Source organism: Frieseomelitta varia, unplaced genomic scaffold (assembly GCF_011392965.1).
Source record: "Frieseomelitta varia isolate USP_RPSP 00005682 unplaced genomic scaffold, Fvar_1.2 scaffold_433, whole genome shotgun sequence".
NCBI classification, from domain to species: domain Eukaryota; kingdom Metazoa; phylum Arthropoda; class Insecta; order Hymenoptera; family Apidae; genus Frieseomelitta; species Frieseomelitta varia.
In genome coordinates, this window is record NW_025110183.1 from 233,166 (window position 1) to 254,953 (window position 21,788).

Below are 21,788 nucleotides of genomic sequence, written 5' to 3' on the forward strand. Positions count from 1 at the left end.
ATTGGTGTGTGACTTGTGACGTAAGTGAACGACGGTACTACCCGTGGACCGTGATCGAGAGTTCTCTTTTATCTCTCGAGATCCTCGGTGAAAACGAAATCTCCCGGGTATAATGCTAGTAATACTGCCAGTTTGAGATTGAGCTTCTTCCAACGTCGCCACTGCTGTCGCTTTCGATGATAAAAATTGCTTTTTGTCAACGGGATATTGCGAGCGACCACTCTCCATTTTCAATCGGTGAGTATGTCTTCTGCTGAATTTCCGGTTGGCTGTCATTCCGAAATTTCACCAACTACTTTGAAACTATAACTTGCTGATAACAATTAGTCTACCATCATTCACATTGTTTTCCGTTCTTTGTTGTTTATTCGAACGTATTGACTTTTGACGAAATGTTCGAAGAATTGATTGATTGTCGATGATTTTAATTGGATACTTTTCCTTAATTGAGAAATGTTTTCCATGAAATGTAAGTGGCTGAAATTAAAATCTCGCGAAGTAAGATCTCGATTTTACGAATTAAGATCTAACCTTTCTAACATATAGTTTCAGGTGATACGGTTGTTGTCTAACTAACCTACTTTATTGTTTCATCCATATTTAACGTGTGTTGTTTATGTAGACATTATCATTTAATGCTTAACTGATAAAACCTAATTGATGCGTATTTAATCGATAAATTGTTTATCTCCGTGCTTGAGATGTTCCTTACAACATTTTCAAACATGTTTACTCATTCTTTTTTTTTTATCAATATTCAACTTTTAATACATGTTTTTAATCGTGACGTAGTTACTGCATTATATTATGCGTGTATCGCATTATTTATTAATATTGTTTAATTTACATTGAAATAAAATTTGGATGTATAAGCTTTATCGCGAAACATATACGTATGCTTATACATATATGTGTAATATATGTTTTCATATAGGTATGTACATATGTATGTACATATGTACATAGTTCAATAAGCAAATATGTATCTATGTAATGCAATTCTTATTATGCAGATATCAACTTATGTAATGTCTCCTTTATCTTTTATTATGTTACAGTCAAGATCAGATAACTCATAAAATTGTAGAAATTTAAATTGAGAACTTGCTGCAGAGTGTTGGTGTATCTTTTGAAAATGTAAATGTCTAAAACAGCGTGAGAGGAATTAGAATTTGCATGATTAAATGAAACTCGTAAGTTCTGTATGAACGTTCAAAATATAAAACATTTTAAAATAATTGCTAGATTAATTGTTCACACGCAAATTTAAATTTCCTTGAAGTTTGAAATATCAAACCGTTATTGCTTTAGTTACCAACGCATTTGGGCAAACGTAACAAGCGGAAATTATTAGTAAAGTTAATACATTTATTAGTAAATTAATATATTAATACATATTTACCCATTTTGTGTATTTTCGTTATATAATATATTGGCCAATTCAAATTACGTAAATAATTAAAGAAAAAAAAAGAAAAAAAAGAATGCGATTTATTCAGTAAAACTGTTCCGATGGAGTCAGTCTGTCAGAGTGAAAGAATTCCATGAAGAGAAATCGATCGACACTTATGTCGAAACCTCTTAAATTGTAATGTGTTGAAAATCGCTGAAAACGTTGAATTTTAGCTGATTGCTCATTTTCGTTCAGGAACCAAAATTGAAGCTTCAAAAAAAAAAAATCTAAAAAGATGTATTTTTATATTTTTATGTATTCTGAATTTAAATGATCTTTTTTTTTTAGATTACAATATCAAAGTTAGTTATCTTTTTTATATAATTTATACATATTAGATTATATTTTATATTTTATATAAAAAATTTGTAAGTCGTGTTATAGCGTAATTTTATCTTATAATATTCTAAAATTTTATTAATTTTATCAGTGAATTATTAAAATGTACACTAATACAAAGTCTATGATGGACGTAATGGAAAATATATCTCTTATTTGAAATAGTTGTCATATATATTTATTAATTTCTCGTAATGTTTAAATGCTCGTTCTCGTTGTCAGTCAAAGTGATGCTTATGACGTCTGTTGGAAGCTTTGGCTTTCGCAAGAAATCAATGATGTGTCCAGGTCATGTTTCTCGCCGAGAAATAGTAGTTGAAAGTAGTAGCGATATATGTCAGAATAAAAAGGACTATTTGTATGCATAGCTATGTACGTGTTATTATATACATACGCAAATAAGTTCCACGTACAAAAAATTTTTTGTAATTCTTAAATCCCAATGATAAACAGGTTTCATGTTTATTTATATTGAGAACAATATATTATATTGCACATTGATTAAATATTAATTAAAAAGTTATAAGATATAATATATTTGTATACTGGCCTATATAAATTTTTATATAGTGAATAATTTGATATTTATTTAATAATTTATGTAATGTAATACAATTACGTTGCATATATTATACATATTGTATTTACTATGTATAAATTCTAATACGAAAATGTAATTTTGTAATAGGGAGGAAGTTATAAATTATAGCTTCAATGGAAAAAGACAGCGTGAAAAAAGCTCCAAATCAATTTAAGTAAGTAATCCGTTTGATCTGAAAAATTATAATTAACAAAAATATACTGTTATTAAGTGTTATTAAATACACTGTCAATTAGAATTTTTCGAGTATAATATTATAAGCATATTAAACTTATTAATTAATAATTAGGAAATTACGAATAGAGTGTTATATGCAGCTTGTAAATAAATTTTAGACTTCTTCCAAAAATTATAAATGGCGGGATCGCAGGTATTATCGGTGTCTCTGTGGTATTCCCATTGGACTTGGTTAAAACACGATTACAGAATCAAGTTGTCGGTCCTAATGGCGAACGAATGTACAAATCTATGTAAGTAGTTACAACTTTCAACAAATAATATTAATTTAATTTATATAATGTTCATAAATATCATTGAAAGATTGAGACAATAAACATTGAGTCGACTTCTAAAAAAATATAAAATATTTCTTTTATTAAATTTGAAATTCTTTAGGTTTGACTGCTTTAAGAAGACTTACAGTGCTGAAGGTTACTTTGGCATGTATAAAGGATCTGGCGTGAATATTCTCTTAATCACACCAGAGAAAGCAATCAAACTCACTGCCAATGATACCTTTCGACATTACTTATCTACCGGACCTGGGTATGTTATTCTTTCAATTTTCTTAAGCATATAAAAATATAATGCTGCCAAGAATAATACTAATAGCAATAGTAATAATTTCCATATTAATTTGATATTCATATCCGTATCTCGATATCCTTCATACGTATATATAGTAATTGTAATCGATTATTAAGGGAAACAATTATAGTAGTTATAGCATCAATTTTCTGCACAGACAGCAACTGCCATTAGAACGTGAAATGCTTGCTGGTGGTTCAGCTGGAGCATGTCAAATTATTGTCACAACTCCGATGGAACTACTAAAAATTCAAATGCAAGATGCTGGACGAGTAGCAGCAGCAGCAAAAGAAGGTAATTTTGCAAATTATTTACAGTTTAAAAATTAGAATACAGTTTAAGAATTATCCAAAAAATTATTAGATTAACAAGAATTAGGAATTATTTCATAAACATGTAGAATATTTTACATTTTATATATGTATGTCAATATGTGTTATAACTTTTTTAAGAACAATCACACTGGAATTTCTAATCAATTACGATTGAAATTTGAACTCAGGAAATTTGATTTCGTTCGATTCGTGTTCTTTGCAGCTACATGACATCTGCATTATCCGATAAAAATTAGAAACAGGAAGATTTAATTATTACAAATGGATGGCAACAAATGTAATGACAGTCAAATATAAATCGGTAAACGGCTTAAGAGAATCCCGTTTATTTTAAGTTTTAAGCTCAAAAATCCAAAATTTTTTTTTAAACTTTGATTTGTTCCAGAAAAAAAATTAATATCTTTTGCTCTTTAATTTCCGAAAGTCTGATATTTTCTCATGACTTCCCCGGGTTTCCCCTTATTAAAATTGGATAATTTTCCTTATCAAATATCCAATTTTTAAGATTAAAAATTTTTTTTTTGCCTGATTTATTAAAGTGTGTCGTTTCCATACATATTGAAGGTTCTTCTTGTGTGTTATTGGTAGTTGGTCAACTAACTGTTGACTAGAATTCATTAACACATTGAGTATTACTAGCTCATACAACTGCTGGCATAATTTTCGTAGCTTGTTTTTGTGCATTTTAAAGAACGACAAATAAAACAGCGAATAAGTGTTTAAAACTAGCTGTATTTTAATAGCAATGATTGCATTATTTATTATATTTAAAAATTACACTAAACGTAAAATGAATATAATTTCAGTTAAAAATTATATATTATAACTTTAATTTTAATTATTGTATTATTATATCATAATTTCAATATTTAAAATTTAAAAGATAAAATTTTTTAAATATATAAATGAAAATAATTATTACAGCAGGAAAAGTTGTGCCAAAGGTGTCGGCGTTATCACTAACGAAAGACTTACTACGAAAAAGAGGCATTTTGGGTCTTTACCAAGGTACTGGTGCAACAGCGCTTAGAGATGTCACATTTTCTGTTATTTACTTTCCATTATTCGCTAGACTGAATAGTATTGGGCCTAAGAGAGAGGATGGCTCTTGTAAGTCTCTAATTAGATTTATTAGTTTTATTCGTGATTTAAGAATTTTATTAATATTTTTCGTTTTATTTTTTAGCTGTATTTTGGTGTTCGTTTTTGGCTGGTTGTACCGCTGGTTCTATAGCTGCGTTATCAGTGAATCCGTTTGATGTAGTCAAAACAAGATTACAAGTAATCAAAAAGGCACCCGGTGAACCAACATATAATGGTGTACTGGACTGCATAACGTAAGTGCAATATTCATATAAAATTATGATATAATTGACACATTATTTTTTCTCAATTGTTATATCAAACCACAAAATATTCTGAACGCGTTAAATATTGAATCTTTCTCATTAATGAGAAACGGTCACAATATCTCACACTGTCAGACAATTATGACTTTAGTAAATTATATAAATGATAAAACAGCATAGCTGTCATTTATTTATTTATTTATTTTAATAGTAAAACATTGAAGAATGAAGGTCCAACTGCGTTCTTCAAAGGTGGAGCGTGTAGAATGATCGTAATAGCACCCCTTTTCGGGATTGCACAAACCGTTTACTACCTCGGCGTCGCGGAATGGCTGTTGGGTCTTAATTAAACGTTGCCCTCTTCTTTCCTGTGCCGTCTCAATACTCTGGGATTACTGACAATAACTGGCGCGTTATAGATGTATTTTCGCTTAATATGGTTCGCTAATTGCTAAGCAAGTGAGTTACTCTTTTTCTTAATTATCTGAGAACCTTGATTATCGGATTAACGTGGGTAGCGTTATACGTAATAAATTGTTTAAAATAAAATGTTACTGTAAATAAAATGGATTTAAACTTCCTCTAAGACATAAATATTACTAAAATATGAAAAATTGCGTAGTTACACGATTTTAATTTTAGCACATGTTTAACCAAATTAAATTATGAGATATTTGATTTTAATAAAAAAAGAAAAAATTTGGTACAATCGAATGATCAATTATATTAATTTGTTTCTATATATTTTTGTAATTTTTAAGGATAATCAAGGTTCCGTTGAGCTACTAGATCACCGTTTATAAATAATAACGATGATTCTTATTAGTATTATTATTCAATTGAGAATGAAATCCATGATTTGCGAACAAGTTCGCTTATTTTCATTATTGACGAACTAGTCATAAATCGTAGATTTTATTACCCCTATCTTACCTATCTCTTTCTATATTACTTTTTCAACAACCAGTGTTTCCAAACATCTTTATTTTTATCGTTTGTAACTTCCACGATAAGTTACTAACATTTTTGGAAAGTAAGATAAAGAATTAGTTTTAAATATTATTTTTATTCTATATACAATTTGTGAAACACAAATAAGTTGACGCAGAAATTTATAATCAAAGTATTACATATCTAAGCTCGTATACATCATATCATTAATGAATATTAAATCATCATGAAAAAACTTGATTACATTATTTACGTTGTATTATTTACGTTGTTATATTATAATGATGGAAACACTGGTATAGTATATCGTGATAACAGGAGCTTACATTTTGTAAGAATTATATTTGTGAATTCTAGTTAATTCAATTGTCAAAAGTTACTATAGTTGTAAGAATTAAATGATACAAAATAACTCTTAATTGGTATGATCAAGTATAAAATGTGCACAAAAAATACATAGTTCTTTTTTAAATTGAAATTTAATATATTGTTTTACGATTTGTTAACGATTAATTATCTTTGACTTATTAAAAAACCTTAAGTTGTTTTAATATAAAAATATTGTTTATAATATTTCTATTTTTTAAAATTATTTATTTACAGACGTACTTATAGATTTGTATCAAATCTGTTTAAAAAATTTACTAAATATCATAGCAATTAAGGGTTAAACTGTTCTTCCGTTCTTTCCTTAGAAAACTTTGTGGAGAGATTCTAGAGAAATTTCCCAAATGGGAATTTATTGTCAATTTTAGTAAGAGAATTCTGAGAATATAATAAAAATATTAATGTTATTGATGTATAATTGTACAAAAGTAAATCTGCCCTGTGAAAATGTTGGCTCATTTCTCAAAAATATTCCAAAGAAAATTTATTTTTTGATAATAATAGATTATTTAAGTAAACTTGATTTGTCTACAAGAAAAAAGAAACATGATTATTTTTTCACTAATATACTTTTTATTAAAAAATTTTATTTAACAATTGTTTTTTGCAAAACATTATTATATATATTTTTTTATTAAAATCGTATATACAAAGTCAAAGTGAAAAAAGAATGAAATTGATTCAATTTCCTAGTTTTTTATTCTCCCTGGGACTTCTTTTATGTATATCTGTTGTCTATATCCATTTACATATAATCTTTTTCACCAAGTTCAAATATTTATATGTTGTTAATGTCAAGTTAGCAAGATTAATAATTTTCATTTTTTTTTTTGTCATTAGAAAGACTATAAATCCTTGCGCATGTTAACTGTAATAACAAGAATATTTTTTGTAAATATTCGAATAGAATTTTTGTAATACTTAGATGTTAATATTATTTACAAGATTCAAAGGTTTTTAATTAAAAAAATTGAAAATCCACACTCCTTTAGTTTGTTTAAATGAATAAAATTAAGAAAATAAATTATATACAACAAATGTAAGTGCTTTACCTTGCATTGTAATGATGTACAGGTTTGCGGTAAAGTTCAAAAGCGCTTCCTCTTTGTTCCCTGCTTCCAGCAAGATCAAGCCCACTTGGTTCTCGATTATGCCCCGGACTCGTTGGAAAACCTTGTCCAGGTGCGTTGTGTCCGTTGTTCACAACATATCCATTGTGATTAACACTATTCCTATTATGCGAGAGACCAAGACTCAACTGACTGGCACTGTTACTGTGACTGTGGGTTGACATTGGCGGGCTACAGTGAGCATGTGTATGACTCAAACTGTGATTGTGCGCGGGCGTAGACAGATGACTTAAATTGTGGTGGGAATTTCCGAGGTTTGAATCGTGTCGATTTGGTGGCGGAATGTTGTAGTAATACTGTCCACTGTTTCGTTGAACGTTGTTAGTATTTTCTACCTGAAAGTAAAAATTTCTTACTGTTACTTTTTTTTGTTATGTTAGAAAATAATCTTCTGTAAGAGTACTTCACTTACATGAGAAGTAGCAATGGAATAACTCTTTGAATGTTGATGAGTATTATTTACTTCGTTTCCATTATTTTCTGATTGAGTCAAATTTGCTTGTGGTGGCCTATAATTTTTTGGCTTTGGAGGCGGTATTGGCTTGTAGGATCCTCCAGGTTTATTTTGTGGTAATGTTATCGACTTGTAATCAGTTGTGCGGCTACAATATACAAAGCAAAATATTCTAGCATACAGGTGAACAATAGGTACTGAATAAATAATAATAAAGAATTATAAAGCATATGAAAATAGGAGCAAAGAATATTTACTCTATAAAATAAAAGCTAGGAATCCAATATAAAGTAAATTAATAAGATGAACTTTAATAATAGGATAGTGCATTCAAATTGCAAAATAAAATTCTTTAAGAATATCATCAACTTCTCTTTTATAGCGTATAATGAGTAAAATTATACAAATGTGCGTGTATCTAATAAAATATGAAATAAGAAAAAAATATAATGGAATTCAAACTAATGTGTCTCGGCTAGAAATATAAATTCTACAAGCTCTCCTCAATGGTCGAGGCTTTCGCGCCATCATTCTAGAATATAAAGAAAAACAGTAAAAGAACTGTAGTTTAAAATAACATTGAATATTTTCACGTATAGATTTTTCTCTCTGCAGAGACCACAAGTTATTAATTTGATTACATCTTGATTTCACCTGATAAGAAGTACACACCTGTATTTAGCGTAATCAGTCCGTGGTTGCGAATCATGATTTGGAATTGGTTGTGCAGTCGATCTAGTGAATCTATAAGGATCATGTGGTCTTGCTGGTGCATTACTGCTCTTTAAATCATCTGGAACGTTAGGACCCAAGCGACCAGTTGATGTATTTAAACCTGGCGCACCGTAACTGGTATTTCCATTTGTATTATTGTAAGAATCATAAGAAGACATACTATCGTAACTTCCCTATGAACAAATAGTAAAATTAGCATAATAATTTCTACTATTAATGTTCTAATCACGGCGGATGTTTATAGAAATTCATCTTCTGTTTCTTTCATTAAATATCATAACAAGTGCATAAGTACTTTGGATTCTTAAATTGTTGTATACTTTTACATGAATTTTTTTCTCTTTTATATGTGTATAAACATTCGCTACCTATTAATGACACAGTGACTTTAAGCTGTTTTTACCGCTTTTGGTTGGGTCCTTTCAAGTGACGATGCATTAGCTTTATGAGGTGTTGCATTTATGTAATTTGCAACGTCCAACACTGAATCTGTTTTATTTAGCAATCGTTCTTGGGCCGATCTTCCTATAGTATTTCTTTGTTGTTGACTATTTGGCTTGGCATTGCGATCCACTCTTGGAGGTAAATCAGGAGGACTGTGATGAGAGGATCGTGGCTCGAATGAACCGCCTAAATATTCTGGTGATCCTGATTGATTGCTAATTTGCCCCGATAGTGAAAAACCATATTTTCCGTCTCCCATTCCTCCTTGAGATCTTCTTTTTGGTTGTTCGAACGATTGCTGGAAAAAGATTGGTATTTGAGAATTTATGATTATTAAAATAATGTAAGTATTCTACAAACTGATTATCTCATTCATTCATTCATTTATCAAGAGAATTTATATACTCAAATTTTCTTTTGTTTCAATTTTATAAAAGTAATAATGATTATTTAATTAATAGAATTAAATTTTTTACTTGATAAGTGGTCGAATATGGAGGTGGTGCAGCAATGTCGTCTTGCGTGGCAATGCTTGGATCAGAACTGCTTTTCAATCTAGACGGTACACCTAGGGCACCCGGTAAAGCTGGTGCCGGACTGAGTTCCAAGTCACTCTCCGGAGAGGAAGCATAGGAGAGGCGAGAAGTCATCGGGAATAGGAAGTCATCCGAGAGTGCTTCTTCTGGCTATCATCGCAGGACATAGAGGACAACACGTTACAGAGGTTTATGCTCTATTCAACCCTTTCAGACTTTCTACGCTTATAAAAATTTATAAGCGTTATAAGATTTATATTCAGAATACTGATCAACGAATTATTCGTAAATAAAAAACTGTATAGTTCATTAAAAAAATTATCAAATATTTTAGTCGGATCGTTTGCATGAAAACAAAGTCAAAAATTATAATAATTATGTTGCACAATGATAACGTCTGGAAGGGTTAAAATTTAAACGAAAAACAAATACTTGCCATTCGGTTAAGTTTAATTCTGAAATACAGTTAAATTACTTTGAAGATTATAGAGCAGATTGAAATTAGATCGATTTATGCGTATAATGAAAAATGTTGGACAATTACGTAAGAGAACTCACATGATTCTCAAAACAAAATATACCACAAAAATTCTGTTAGTCTTGTAAAATGCAGGATGAATGATGAAAAGATTTCCTATAAAATAGATTTAATTAATTCAATACATTATATATTTACTCGGTAATATATCCTTCTTAATTCTTCTTTTAAATTGTATTTTTAATTATAAAATTTAATATATATACAACTTAAAGTGTGTAGAGGAACCTTTCAATTATTTTTTGATAAAGAATGTATAATTAAAAAGAAAAAAATAATTAGTATTACTCTATTAACACTTCAAGTTTGTACATTGTTGTTATTATAACTAAAGTCAAAAATTATATTAATTATATCATTGATTAATCATGAATTAAATTTGTTCATTCCTCGTGATTTTCCTATTTAGTTTATTTTCGAAAAGACTTTTACATACATTTTTTTTTTTAAATAGAAAATTACAAAGTGTTCTCTTGTTCATTTTGACTAGCTTTTAATAACATATTATGAGATTATTTGTCTTGAACTTATAATGATTTGCCCTAAAAGCTATGAACATACAGCCATGCAAATTAAATCGAACATAAACTATAAGGTGTCTCAAATATCTTAAAACATAATAATAGTAAATTTTAATGTAGAATTAATTTGAATGGACTCTAATTTTCATGGATTAAAGTAATAAATTTAAACGAATTGAATAGTATTTTCCAATCACAATTCTAATCTAATGATTAAAACTAAACTTTTTATTTAAAAATTCGAAATAAATGCAAAATTTTCATTTATGTAGCAAAGAACGTTTCAAGTATCAAGAGAATAGCATACACAGTTGTTTTTGAACATGATAATCAAGACACCTGACTAGGAAAAGCGGGATTCAAATATAGCCGAAAAATTGCTCACGGACAACGTCAGAAGTTAGAGACGGATAAGAAGGTAACGAAAACAACTTGTCCGCGTGATATGTGTCATTTTCGTTTACATCATGATATACGGTTTCTTTCAAAATCGGAGGTACAGGAGGAGGTGGTAAATCACGAGGGTCACCGGACGAATGACATGGCTCCCACGTCATTTGTCGACCATACGACGGCTATAATAAATTATTATAAAATAATTTCATCAATATAATTCCACTCAATCTTATTAGTAGCATTTTCATCATTCGTACGATGTTCGAATTGAAATATTCCTATCGTTTTTATACAAACAATGATTATCTAACTTTTCATATAAAACTTATATAAAAACTAAATTACAGATTTAAATCAGTAATTTGAGAGAAAATTGTAATATTTACTTGCGATTATTTTAATTAGTTATTTAAATCCATGTTGAGCTATTTGTTGAGCATCAAACAAAAGGAGAAGAAGTTAAGAAATTAATAAACATTCTTACCTTAGTTTGACTCATCCAGAGTAATCCTTGTTGTTGTCGATCGATTAATTCTCTTAGTTTTCTATACCAAGCTTCCGGCGTGGTTAATGTAATTACCGCGCTGAAGATGTGACCCCAAATTTTATCCAATTTCTGACACTGCTCCAGAAGTTTTTTACTACTTTTATGTGCCGATCTAGAAACAAAATTGAAGATAGTCTTGTTCATGTATTTGAAAACCTAAGTTCTGTTTGAAAAATACTTACTTAGGAATTCCGGCTCGCATCTCCTTGATAATCTGTTTCGTTTCAGCTTTCAGAAAAATAACTATAGGATAGAACTGCGCGTAATTTAATCGATCTACCGCGTTTGGAGTAATATCCAATAAAGCATGTTTTCCTCGATCCATTACTTCTCTGATAGCACTGAGTCGAATGATACCTGACGATTTCGTATTCTTTCCAATGTTGTCATCCAACTGATTTTCCATCTCTATGAACAAATAAATAATTTCATAAGAATAGGTAACTTTTAAATTATTTTTTTTTTAATCGTGAATTAAAGGTTTCTTATTTATTACGCGGAGACGTGAATTTATCAGGAAAGTCTTTTAATAACTTCTCCCTAGCTAGATCCGCAACAGGACCAAACAATACAACAGGTCTTACAAAACCTGGATGTCTTAAAATTACTCTCTCGTAGGCTGGAAATTTGCTAACACTGTCTGAAAATACTACATCATCCCAGTGATCCTGAAAATCAGAAATAACAAACAAAAAAAATTATATAACGTTGTCATAACTAAATTATCAAACACAAGGGTTTTGTTAAATAGATACAAAAAGAAACATACTCGGCTAAGAGATTTAGAACGTCTATGACTGCTTCTTCTTCTCCTAAAGAAACTACCCCTGCTTTCACTGGCACTCATTTCCTTCTTTGTTGCATTGAATTGCGCTGTTGCTAGCTCCTCGGCTCGTGCTTTATTTGGAATAATACCTTTTTGTACTTCCTGATTATTTCTACCAATACGAAACACTTGCCACGAACCGACAACACCGTTGTGCAGTGTGTCTACAACATGAAATACATCTCCGCTACGGAAACTCATTTCACCTTTTTGTGGTTGCTCGTAATGGAAATGAGTTCTGCAATGTTCCATGAAGTTTTTCGTTAAACGTACGAATAATGATTTGAATCGGTTAAATTTTACATAATACTTACTTTATGTGAAAAGAGTCACCTTTTCCAGATGCTACCACTTGATCGTACTCCTGTCGTCGATGTTGAACAATCAAGTCAATCTGTTCCTGGAGACTGAGTAAAAAGAGCACAGCCTCCTCTCTTGTTACTCCTTTCATATCCATATCGTTTATCTATATTAACACATATTAAAATCTCATTTTAATTTCGATCTTTTTGTTTTAAAAAGAAGATTGATGAAAAAGATCTCACTTTTAAAATTTTATCCCCAGGTTGTAAACCCTGAAGAGATGCCGGGCTTCCTGCTTGAACGGCCGTCACGAAAACGCCAGTTTCATTCCCTCCACTTAATCTAACGCCCACTGATCCCTCTTTTTGAAAAGTGATAAATCGAGGATCAGGCCTAAAAGTTAATGGTACAATAAACTTTACATAATTGTTGTGATGATAATGGTAATGTAACTTACATTGGCAGTTTATTCCTAGATAAATCTTCGTCGTACAACTGTCTTCTTGTACTGTAATAATCTAAAAAGAAAAATAAGTCTGTCTTATATACATACTTTTTTCATTTTACTAATTTTAATGACATCTTTTTACTATGTTGTTCCTTTTATTGTGATTTTGTACTGTACCTTCTGGTCTAGGCGGTGGTGGTCTAGGAGGATCTACTGTGGGAGTTGCAGGGAGATCTAACTGACTAAGAGATACATCCATCAATGGTCCTCTGGTACGACCTCTGGGAACAAGATTGCTTTTGTCCTCGATTGGTTGCCTCGTTGGGGGTGGAACATACAAGTTCTGGCTACTATAACTTGTCGTCCCAGAAAGATATTCTCCAGTTTCACTCTTTGCCTGTTGCTGGACGTGGCAGCAAGAATTGTCTCGGGTTACTACAATTGACAGTCTATCTTTGCACTGATCCATCAGTTTCTTAGCTTCCTTTAAACTCATGTTGTCCGTAGCCACGCTGCCAATTCGTGTTAAAACGTCCCCCGGTTTTACTCCCGTATTATCTCGTGTCACTTCTTTCACATAAAGACGACACCCAAGAACAATACCAAAATCTGAAGGAAAATTAATTTAACTTTTGAATTCCGAAATGTTTTAAATTTAAAATGTCAAGGGTGTTTATATTCACCATCTTTCTTGTTATTTCTCGTTAGAGTCAAGCGATGACTCTGAAGGGTGGAATTTCCTAGATTTCCAGAACTATTCGACGAAGCTCTGCGCTTAACGACTAAAAGCACTGTTGATCCAGAATCCCTGAGAACACGAATGGCTGCCCCATAATCGGCACCTTCCAATGATATTCCATTCGCGGATATTATGCGATCATTTACTCTGGAAAATAATCATTCCGCAGGTTAGTACGGCAATGGTCATTTTTAATTTCTATTACACAAATCACAATTTTAAGCATCAATATACCAAATATATTAAATATCAAAATACTGTAAAGTAAAAGTAAGAAGTAGCAATTGTGTATGTAAAATTATTTCCATAAATGTTCGTACTGCAATTTCCCCTCGGCTGGCCCAGCTTTCAAGACATCAGAAATGGCAATAGCAGGGTCACCATTAGTGAAATGGGGATTATCCCGACCACCGGAAACAGCAATCCCGAATCCGTAGCCCGGAACTCTGGTAACAGTAACATGATGAACCTCCCATCCTCTGTCTCCGTTCTGAAAGATTTTCACAAAAAGGTACAAGACTGCAAGATTTTTACGACGAATTTTCATTTAAAAATTTATACTCATTGTCGTGCTCGCATATACTTTTTTTCAATGTTACGATAACGAGTTTTATATCATTTCGAGAATATTTCGCGGATTTGTTGAAAAATCTGTTTAAAATTAATATATAAATATATAAATCCTAGTTCCTCGCGGAGCAGAATTAGTAAGAATTCGAGGAAACAAGCGGAGCAGCAGGTAATTGGATGGAAATTCTAGGGGTTCACGTTAACAAGATTCTTCCCCTACTTAACGCATATTTAACTCGAACGAAATCTAGAATCGTGTTTTATCTTCAATCGCGATCTATAAATTCAATCGAGTGATACTCAAACTGAATATATGAATTAGCGATTTCCAAAGGCAGGCCTGTTGAAAAACTTTTCGAAAGAAAGTCGGAGAGATTCCTCGTTTCTTCTTCGTTCGTTCTCTCGGCAGAGAGTTTTTTCACAACAACAATGATTATAACAAAAAGTATTTACAAACTTTTTTTCATTCATCTTTCTGAAACAAAGGTAACGATACGTTTGAAATACTCGTCGTTTATTTTGTTGGTTCGCACCTGTGCATCGGTCCCAACGGAAGTATTGTGAAGAATACCATGGGTCGTCGAAGATGAATTCGGGGTATTTCCCGAATTTCCGACACCCACGTTGTTATCGTTTCTATCCATTGTGTCGGGAGACTTCGTCCTGAAAATTTCGTCTTTCCCCTTAACACCTCTGAACGGTCATCTCGACTACGCTCTTCTATTGTATATTTCCTCTGGACTACAGTTGCATCTTCTGCAAAAGATATTCCACATTCGCGCAACAATCTACACTTCTTTCGATTTCAACATTTTCCACCGACACGTTTTTATTCTTCAATCTCTTTATCTGTATAAACAGTTGAGATCGACACGTGTATACTGCATTTAGCAGATCGAAGTTAATTCTTTCAATCTCTCATTTTTTGGAATCTGTCCTTTGTTATCTTCTCTATCTTACTTCGCGGAGTTTTTATTCCTCGAAAAAAGAAAAAGAAAAAAAGTCTAAAATTTTTAATCTCTTGTTTCTTTCCTTTCTTCCAGCTTGGACTTTACTTTTGAGAAATTGGCCACAAAGCAATCAATGTTTCCAGGTCATTACACGGACGATGGGGGCGTACGTTTTCTTGGAGGAATTTTCCAGCGCATAGGCGTCCGAAACATTGGCGTAAGGACAGCCAATCCCACGTGCATCCCAGATACATCTAATGGCTCTTTCGTTTCTTTTTTTTTCTCCTATCCTACGAGATGCTCTGTTCTACTGTACGAATACTCTACGATATTCTACACCACAGGATCGCACGACCTCATTTCCAATAAATGAGTTTTTCCCAATCGTGCTACCTGCACGACGAGCGCAAACACGCGGACAATTCAAAGCAACGCGTAGTTATGGAATTTCATTTTCCTTTCGAGTGGCCAGACCTTCACTTTCTTCGTCGTTCTGATTCCATATTTTACACGCCAGAGTTTCTTCGTTGATCTTGAACGTCCCGTTTCGATCTTAACTCGAATTCGATTTCAACAAATTAATTAGCCGCTCGCTCTCTCTCTTTCTTCGTTTCTGTTTCATGCGTTTAAATTTGCTCGTCATACGTTCGACGATAATTTCTAGAAATTATTAGGAACGTTTCTCATATTAAAACGATTTTTGTTATTTAAACTTTTCGCACGACAATTTTCAATTATTGAATCACTCGGTGTGTTTTGTTGAAAGAAATTTCCTTCCTTCGAGAAATTCTCCTCTCCTTTGAACAATTCTGTTCGGCAGCTTTCAAAATGTGAATTACATCGAGGTGTTTCTAATCTGTTTACTTAGCTTATTTCGCACGTTCGCTGACTGTTGCAGGTCTGTGTCTTTCATCAGCATCCGCTATCTTCCATCACACAGAACTGTAAATTTATAAAATTCGTACATGAATGTCGCCTGTTTCGCGAAGAGTTTCACGTTGAAACAATTTTGTCACTGCGAATTATTATTTTTCTCGTTTCTTTCAACTTTCGATTAAAGATATATTCTATCTAATGAATTATTAATTACTACATCTACTTTGTAAATCATGAAAAATATATCAAATTGCTTGCAGGTTCGTAAAAATTCGTTGAGAGATCAAGGTTGCATGAAGAACCACTTGTTGCACGGGAAAACAAGAAACACGGTTAGAGGTTTCTACATTAAGAATTCCGGTACTTCTACCATTGAAACTTCCATTTTCCAAACACCGGTCCAGGTCTACAAGTTTCGAACCGTCTCTATAAACATACATACAGCCTCCTAGCAAAAGAGAAACTTGAAGGAAAAGGTACCTGGCTATGCTGGAAAAAATCACTACCACGTTGTCAGCAGAGAACGAATTCCAATCATCCGAGTCACCCTCGGCCAATGAAAAGGACAACTTGTGAGAAAAATTTTCAGAAAACGACGAGGAAGCACCGCAACTTCCGTACCGTTCACTTCACGAGTGAATGTTTTATGAAAGATTCAGTCTAACATAAAAATTTATCTACTCTTTAAACGTTATTTTATTACAGATTGATTAATTATCTACGTTGAAAGAAACGTGAAAAATTCATTTCAGAGTATACTGTGAAAAAAGTACCGGAATATCTGTAGAAAGCAATCATTGAATAAAGAATAAGAAGTTAATTATCTTTGAAAATATAGTTTACATTTTGCAGTTAATATTAACTTGTTCCATTCACTATATATTTATAAATAACGTAACCAGAAACGAAATTAAAGAACTCTATTTTTTGCAGTTAGAGAAAAAGCTGCAAAAATGATTTTTGACAAAAAAAAAAAAAAGAGAGAGAGAGAGAGATTCTGTCTCTATCTGAGAAGAAACATCTCACAGTTGCGATCAAGTGAATCGTCGTCCGCCGAAAGAAGGAAGCTCGGAGGTCCCACGGTGTGTTTTATAACAGAAAATCCAGCTATTGGTACTGCAAACTGCACTGGCACAACTTTTTATATTATATCCGACCGATGTTCCACGCGTAGAATGCACACTGAAAAAAGATTCACCGCCAACACTACGGCCACCGAGAGTTCACACTGAAGCACTTGAAATGGAGACGAAAGTACACGAGCAGAAGTTGTAACAGCTCAAAGGAGACTGTACGCATATCAGGAAGTCGAGGAATTCTTGGGCCGAAGATCGGTTCGTAGTTTCGTGGAGCGTGGCTTGGCTAAAGCAGGCGGCAGGTCGACGCAAATCGGATGAGAAACGGGCTTGGCGGCTGCGGGGAAGAGTACGAAGCCTGCTTGAGTGAACGTGTCGCGGACAGTGGGGAAATGGTAGGGGCACCACGGACTCACGGACCTGCACTAGGGGACTGGGGAATAGTAGGGAGCGCACAGCATGCGCGTGTCTGCGCACCGGTTTTCGGCTTCACTAGTGATGGGCCCGATCTCGAGGCATGAACGTTCGTTCATGCACGTACTTGATATGTTGTTTTATCAGTATTATAATCTATAACATTTATAATTAACAGGTTTGCAACATGTACATGCAGTTTCATATTTTTAGAATATTAGAGCAAACAGATGAAATCTAAATGAAGATTTATCTCATCCACTAAATGTTACAGCGAGCGCTCTAGGCGTTTAAATATTTTAGATATTTTAGATATTTTTGCATGTTTGTATTCTGCGCTTTTAAATTTCTCACAAATAATTACAAACGTGGTAAATAAATAATAGTACATAGAATCGTTAATTAGAAATAGAAAAATATTCGGAATGGGTATGACATGATGCAAAAATATGTAGAGTGTTCGATGAAAGGTACTTTTTATAATGTTTAATGGATTCGACGTGGATCTATTTGAATTGGAATCACCCGTTATGTGAAAGTCACATCTGGACCTAACGCACGTGCGCGTGCACGACGATAAATGCACATATTATAAGTGGACCAGTACGAGATGCTGAAAATAGCCAAATTGGCGTATCAACAAAACAAGTAGTACATCTAATTCGTCTCATTCTAATTAATGTTTTATCCCTTTAATCAGCCTTATCTTTTCAGCATTACCTCGTATTGTGATGTTAAAGCAAGGCGTTTAATTCGTTTGTTTTTAATTGTCAATTAAAAGACAAATAAGCGTACGTCATGTCAGATGTTATACACATGCATATACATATGTGTTTATGATTGCTTAATGGGTCAGTAATATTGTTTTACGAGAAGTAGGTATCTTTGGCTTTCAACCTGTACTGCATTTGTTTTGTGTTGCATCAAATGTACTACCTGCGAATCCAAAAGAAAGTTAGAATAGGGGACACAAAAGAGTGATACCTGAGCCAGAACGACACATTCCAGCTGCTTGTGAGGTGTGTCATATTCCAGCTAAACTGACGCTTTTCTTTGTATGCGTCCTTAGCGATGGCTTTAAGTCCCAAATCGATTTGGGAATAATATTCTTATAATAGAGAGCTTATTTTAATTGAATTGTCTACCAAAAACTATTGATCATAAGTATGAATGGTACTTGCAACATCGTTTTATTGTATAAATAAATATCATCACATTACTACTATTACTATTATTACTACTACTATTGTTAAATATTATCTTTAATTTCAGCTTAAAATTTTATACTGTTAACTAAGTTTATTTGCAAAAATACTACGCTTACCTTGTGCCTTCGTCTGTCTCTTCTTTGTTGATTTCCAGCTAAGAGGAAGTTGTCTTGAGGTACATAATTCTTTCTTCGTTGCGACGTTTTTTTTAAATCGTGTCGTTTTTTCTTTTTCTTTCCATGATGAAATAACTTCCCGAATATCTTCATTTTAAAATTGTCAATATTGGTGATTCCTCACCAATGACTTCTGTCGGCAACTACGTTTAAAAATTACAAAATAAAATAATACGTGTTTACATGATTAATTTAATACTTCAATTATGCGATTTTAATAGCGTTCAATATTTATATCGTTCTTGTAAAGTTTTATTTTAAAATATGTGTTTTATGTTAAGCATTTAAATCTTTCTAAATTTAAATGAATAATTTTCTTATTTTTTTCAATAGAAAATGTTTTTAATAACGTCTAATTTCTATTAGATGCGTAATAGAAATTTAACAATGACGTCGCCGACACTAACATTGAATTATTTTTCATCTTCACGTCTAGGATCTTTTCAGAACTTATTTGAAACTTTACAAATTTGCAACTAGCTATTAACTTGCATGAACTAGCATTGATTAGTACAATTGCAAAAGAATGTATTATACATTGGTGAAATGTTACTTGAATAATAAATTTCAATTGCCAGATTTAGCAAAGAATAGTCTTCATAAAAAAAAAAAGAGTAAAGTATCTATCTTCTCTTTTTATGCTCCATGAATCACTGAATTTCACTTTTCACTTCCAGAACGCATCACTACAGAGAAGAGAGGATAAATCACAAATGATTTGCCTGTACGTTAAAGAAGACTTCGATGAAACTTACTTGGAACGATTAAGCACGGAAAAAGTATTCGGTTCGAGGAGCGGCGAAATACTAATTTACGAAAGAACAGCGGAAAGTAAGCAGAGGGACGATTCGAAATGTGGGCGGCTTCGTAACCCAGCTTATCGTGGCGGGTGTTGCTGATACCAGATGAGCCGCTGGAATCAGCGTAATTCGTTGGACGAACGATCGATCTATCGACCGAACGAAGCCCCAGATTCACGCATAGGTTTCATATTCTCCAAATTACGACGTGTTTTTCCCACGTAGATGATGTTTATCGCATCGTTGCTCGTCAAGCGTGAAAAAAGAAACAGAATTGAAATAAATCAATAAATAACAAATGGTTTTAACTTGCGAAGGATTTAAAAGCGAGAAGAATTACTAAAAGATTTACAGGATTAAAAAGTTAAAACTCATATGTAATAATCAACTTTCACGGCAATGTGAAAATCTAGGAAAATGAACTCTGAATGACGAAGAACACGAAAGCGTAACTGTACCTTTAAATTATGTGAAGACTGCAGTAACAGCTGCGTAGAATAGTTTTTATGAGATGATGCTGCAATTGAAAGATTACCTTTCGTTTTCAACGACGAAGGAGCCGGATTGGAAATACTACAATTCCATGGTACTTGGAATTGCTTAAAAACATCTTTCTTCTTTTTTGTTTTATCAATAACAGGAAAGTAAGAAATTCTCAGACATAATAAAATATAAAAATGATCAAATATAATAAAAATATAATACACAGTAATTGAATGACAAAGAAACTAAAAATTATTTAAATAAAATAATGTATACATCTAAAGATATGCGGGAGCCATAGATTAGGCACTCAAAATTTATTGAACAACAAAAGGCTGCGATTCAATAATACAAATTCTAATGGATACTTTCAACAAATGTAAAAAATGCAACACGAGCGAAAAGAAATTCTTTTTTATTCCGAGGAACGCTAGCAAAGGGTGGACATACTGTTTCCATCTCATTGATGTCAAACTATAGATATTTAAACTACAGATTAAAATGTATAAAAAGCAACGAGAAGTTACTGGTAGTAGACGAATATTTATGTTACGTTTTAATGTGTTGTAATTTCCGTCGAAGTTCTTTCTTTTTTTTAACTTTTGTAAATGTATCTGTCATTTAATTATTCAATATTAAACCAGTGGAGTTTCTGTCAGCAAATTTTCCACGATATTTAAACAATTTTTATTCTTCTCGTTGACTTTCATAGTATCTGTAAATTCTACAACAAGAAAATCAGTCAAAAAATTAAACGCTAAAAATAAAACAATATTTCTTCTTCATTCGTAGAATTCCTCTAGGCGAAACGCAGCTTCAATTGGCTCACAAACACGTTGATTATTATCATAATAGGGAAAGTGAATGAATCGAAGCTATTGATTTTGGCTATCATTCAATCGCATAAAAATAATTACTCACATGTATCTCATCTATAATTAATTACATGATTATACTTCATTCCTAAACACTCAGATTCTTACTGCTTCAAATGTAAATACAACTACGTTATATACAAGGTGTCTCAGATGTTATTGATCTGTTATTGAAAATCATTATTAAAGATTAAGAATCATGCAGAAATTTAAAAAAATATAACAGAATCCAAAATTTGTGCATATATTAAAAAATTAATATAAAAATGAAATAATATTTGAAAGGTTCTAATATCAAATAACATGTTACACAAAAATATTAACAGTATTATAATAGGAATTAAAACATTTTATATCCACTTATTTCTTATAATGAGACACCTAGTATAATCACATTGATACGACAACTATTTAATTACTGATATCTTAATAAATATCTCTTTTCTCCCGGCAAGGATAATGTTTACATTGTGAAGTAGTAAATACTTGTTACAAAGCTAAAGTTCAGGTGGAAATTAAAT

At 32.0% G+C, this 21,788-nt stretch overlaps 2 protein-coding genes across 11 annotated transcripts; one reads left to right on the plus strand and one right to left on the minus strand.

Moving 5' to 3' along the window:
- The first annotated feature begins 102 nt into the window (after positions 1-102).
- LOC122532078 (mitochondrial glutamate carrier 1-like) lies at positions 103-13,200 on the plus strand. Of its 7 annotated transcripts, none has more exons than XR_006307441.1 (11): positions 103-237; positions 2,481-2,547; positions 2,729-2,863; positions 3,009-3,158; positions 3,358-3,494; positions 4,460-4,645; positions 4,722-4,872; positions 5,096-5,343; positions 9,470-10,200; positions 10,853-10,998; positions 12,915-13,200. XR_006307441.1 is itself a non-coding variant. In XM_043660521.1 (8 exons), the coding sequence occupies exons 2-8, from the start codon at positions 2,507-2,509 to the stop codon at positions 5,232-5,234; spliced, it is 939 nt and encodes a 312-aa protein (XP_043516456.1). In that variant the 5' UTR covers positions 103-237; positions 2,481-2,506; the 3' UTR covers positions 5,235-6,664. The 7 variants fall into 7 exon arrangements, 1 of the variants encoding a protein (XP_043516456.1); XR_006307442.1 differs by having other exon boundaries at positions 9,470-9,709; XR_006307445.1 differs by lacking the exon at positions 103-237 and adding an exon at positions 342-469.
- On the minus strand, positions 2,480-19,951 carry LOC122532077 (tight junction protein ZO-1-like). 4 transcript variants are annotated; one of them, XM_043660516.1, is made up of 18 exons: positions 19,865-19,951; positions 19,050-19,252; positions 14,160-14,329; positions 13,784-13,986; positions 13,278-13,709; positions 13,110-13,170; positions 12,895-13,045; positions 12,664-12,815; positions 12,293-12,587; positions 12,020-12,191; positions 11,706-11,931; positions 11,461-11,635; positions 9,462-9,671; positions 8,945-9,283; positions 8,479-8,714; positions 7,765-7,954; positions 7,275-7,687; positions 2,480-2,565 (listed from the first exon to the last, which is right to left on the minus strand). In XM_043660516.1, the coding sequence occupies exons 2-18, from the start codon at positions 19,200-19,202 to the stop codon at positions 2,544-2,546; spliced, it is 3,600 nt and encodes a 1,199-aa protein (XP_043516451.1). In that variant the 5' UTR covers positions 19,203-19,252; positions 19,865-19,951; the 3' UTR covers positions 2,480-2,543. The 4 variants fall into 4 exon arrangements, with proteins under 4 accessions (XP_043516451.1, XP_043516453.1, XP_043516452.1 ...); XM_043660518.1 differs by lacking the exons at positions 19,050-19,252; positions 19,865-19,951 and adding exons at positions 14,943-16,301; positions 17,262-17,385; XM_043660517.1 differs by lacking the exon at positions 2,480-2,565 and adding an exon at positions 6,961-7,090.
- Positions 19,952-21,788: the final 1,837 nt, after the last annotated feature.

Bases quoted from the DNA above. Each gene is read 5' to 3' on its own strand.
- LOC122532078 (XM_043660521.1), top strand. From the start codon at position 2,507: ATGGAAAAAGACAGCGTGAAAAAAGCTCCAAATCAATTTAA. The intron at 4,646-4,721 runs GTAAGTCTCTAA...TTTATTTTTTAG, and splicing joins TAAGAGAGAGGATGGCTCTT to CTGTATTTTGGTGTTCGTTT. The intron at 4,873-5,095 runs GTAAGTGCAATA...TTATTTTAATAG, and splicing joins GGTGTACTGGACTGCATAAC to TAAAACATTGAAGAATGAAG.
- LOC122532077 (XM_043660516.1), bottom strand. From the start codon at position 19,202: ATGAAGATATTCGGGAAGTTATTTCATCATGGAAAGAAAAAGAAAAAA. The intron at 9,672-11,460 runs GTAAGAATGTTT...CTGCGATGATAG, and splicing joins TCTGGATGAGTCAAACTAAG to CCAGAAGAAGCACTCTCGGA. The intron at 9,284-9,461 runs GTAAAAAATTTA...ATCTTTTTCCAG, and splicing joins CATATTCGACCACTTATCAA to CAATCGTTCGAACAACCAAA.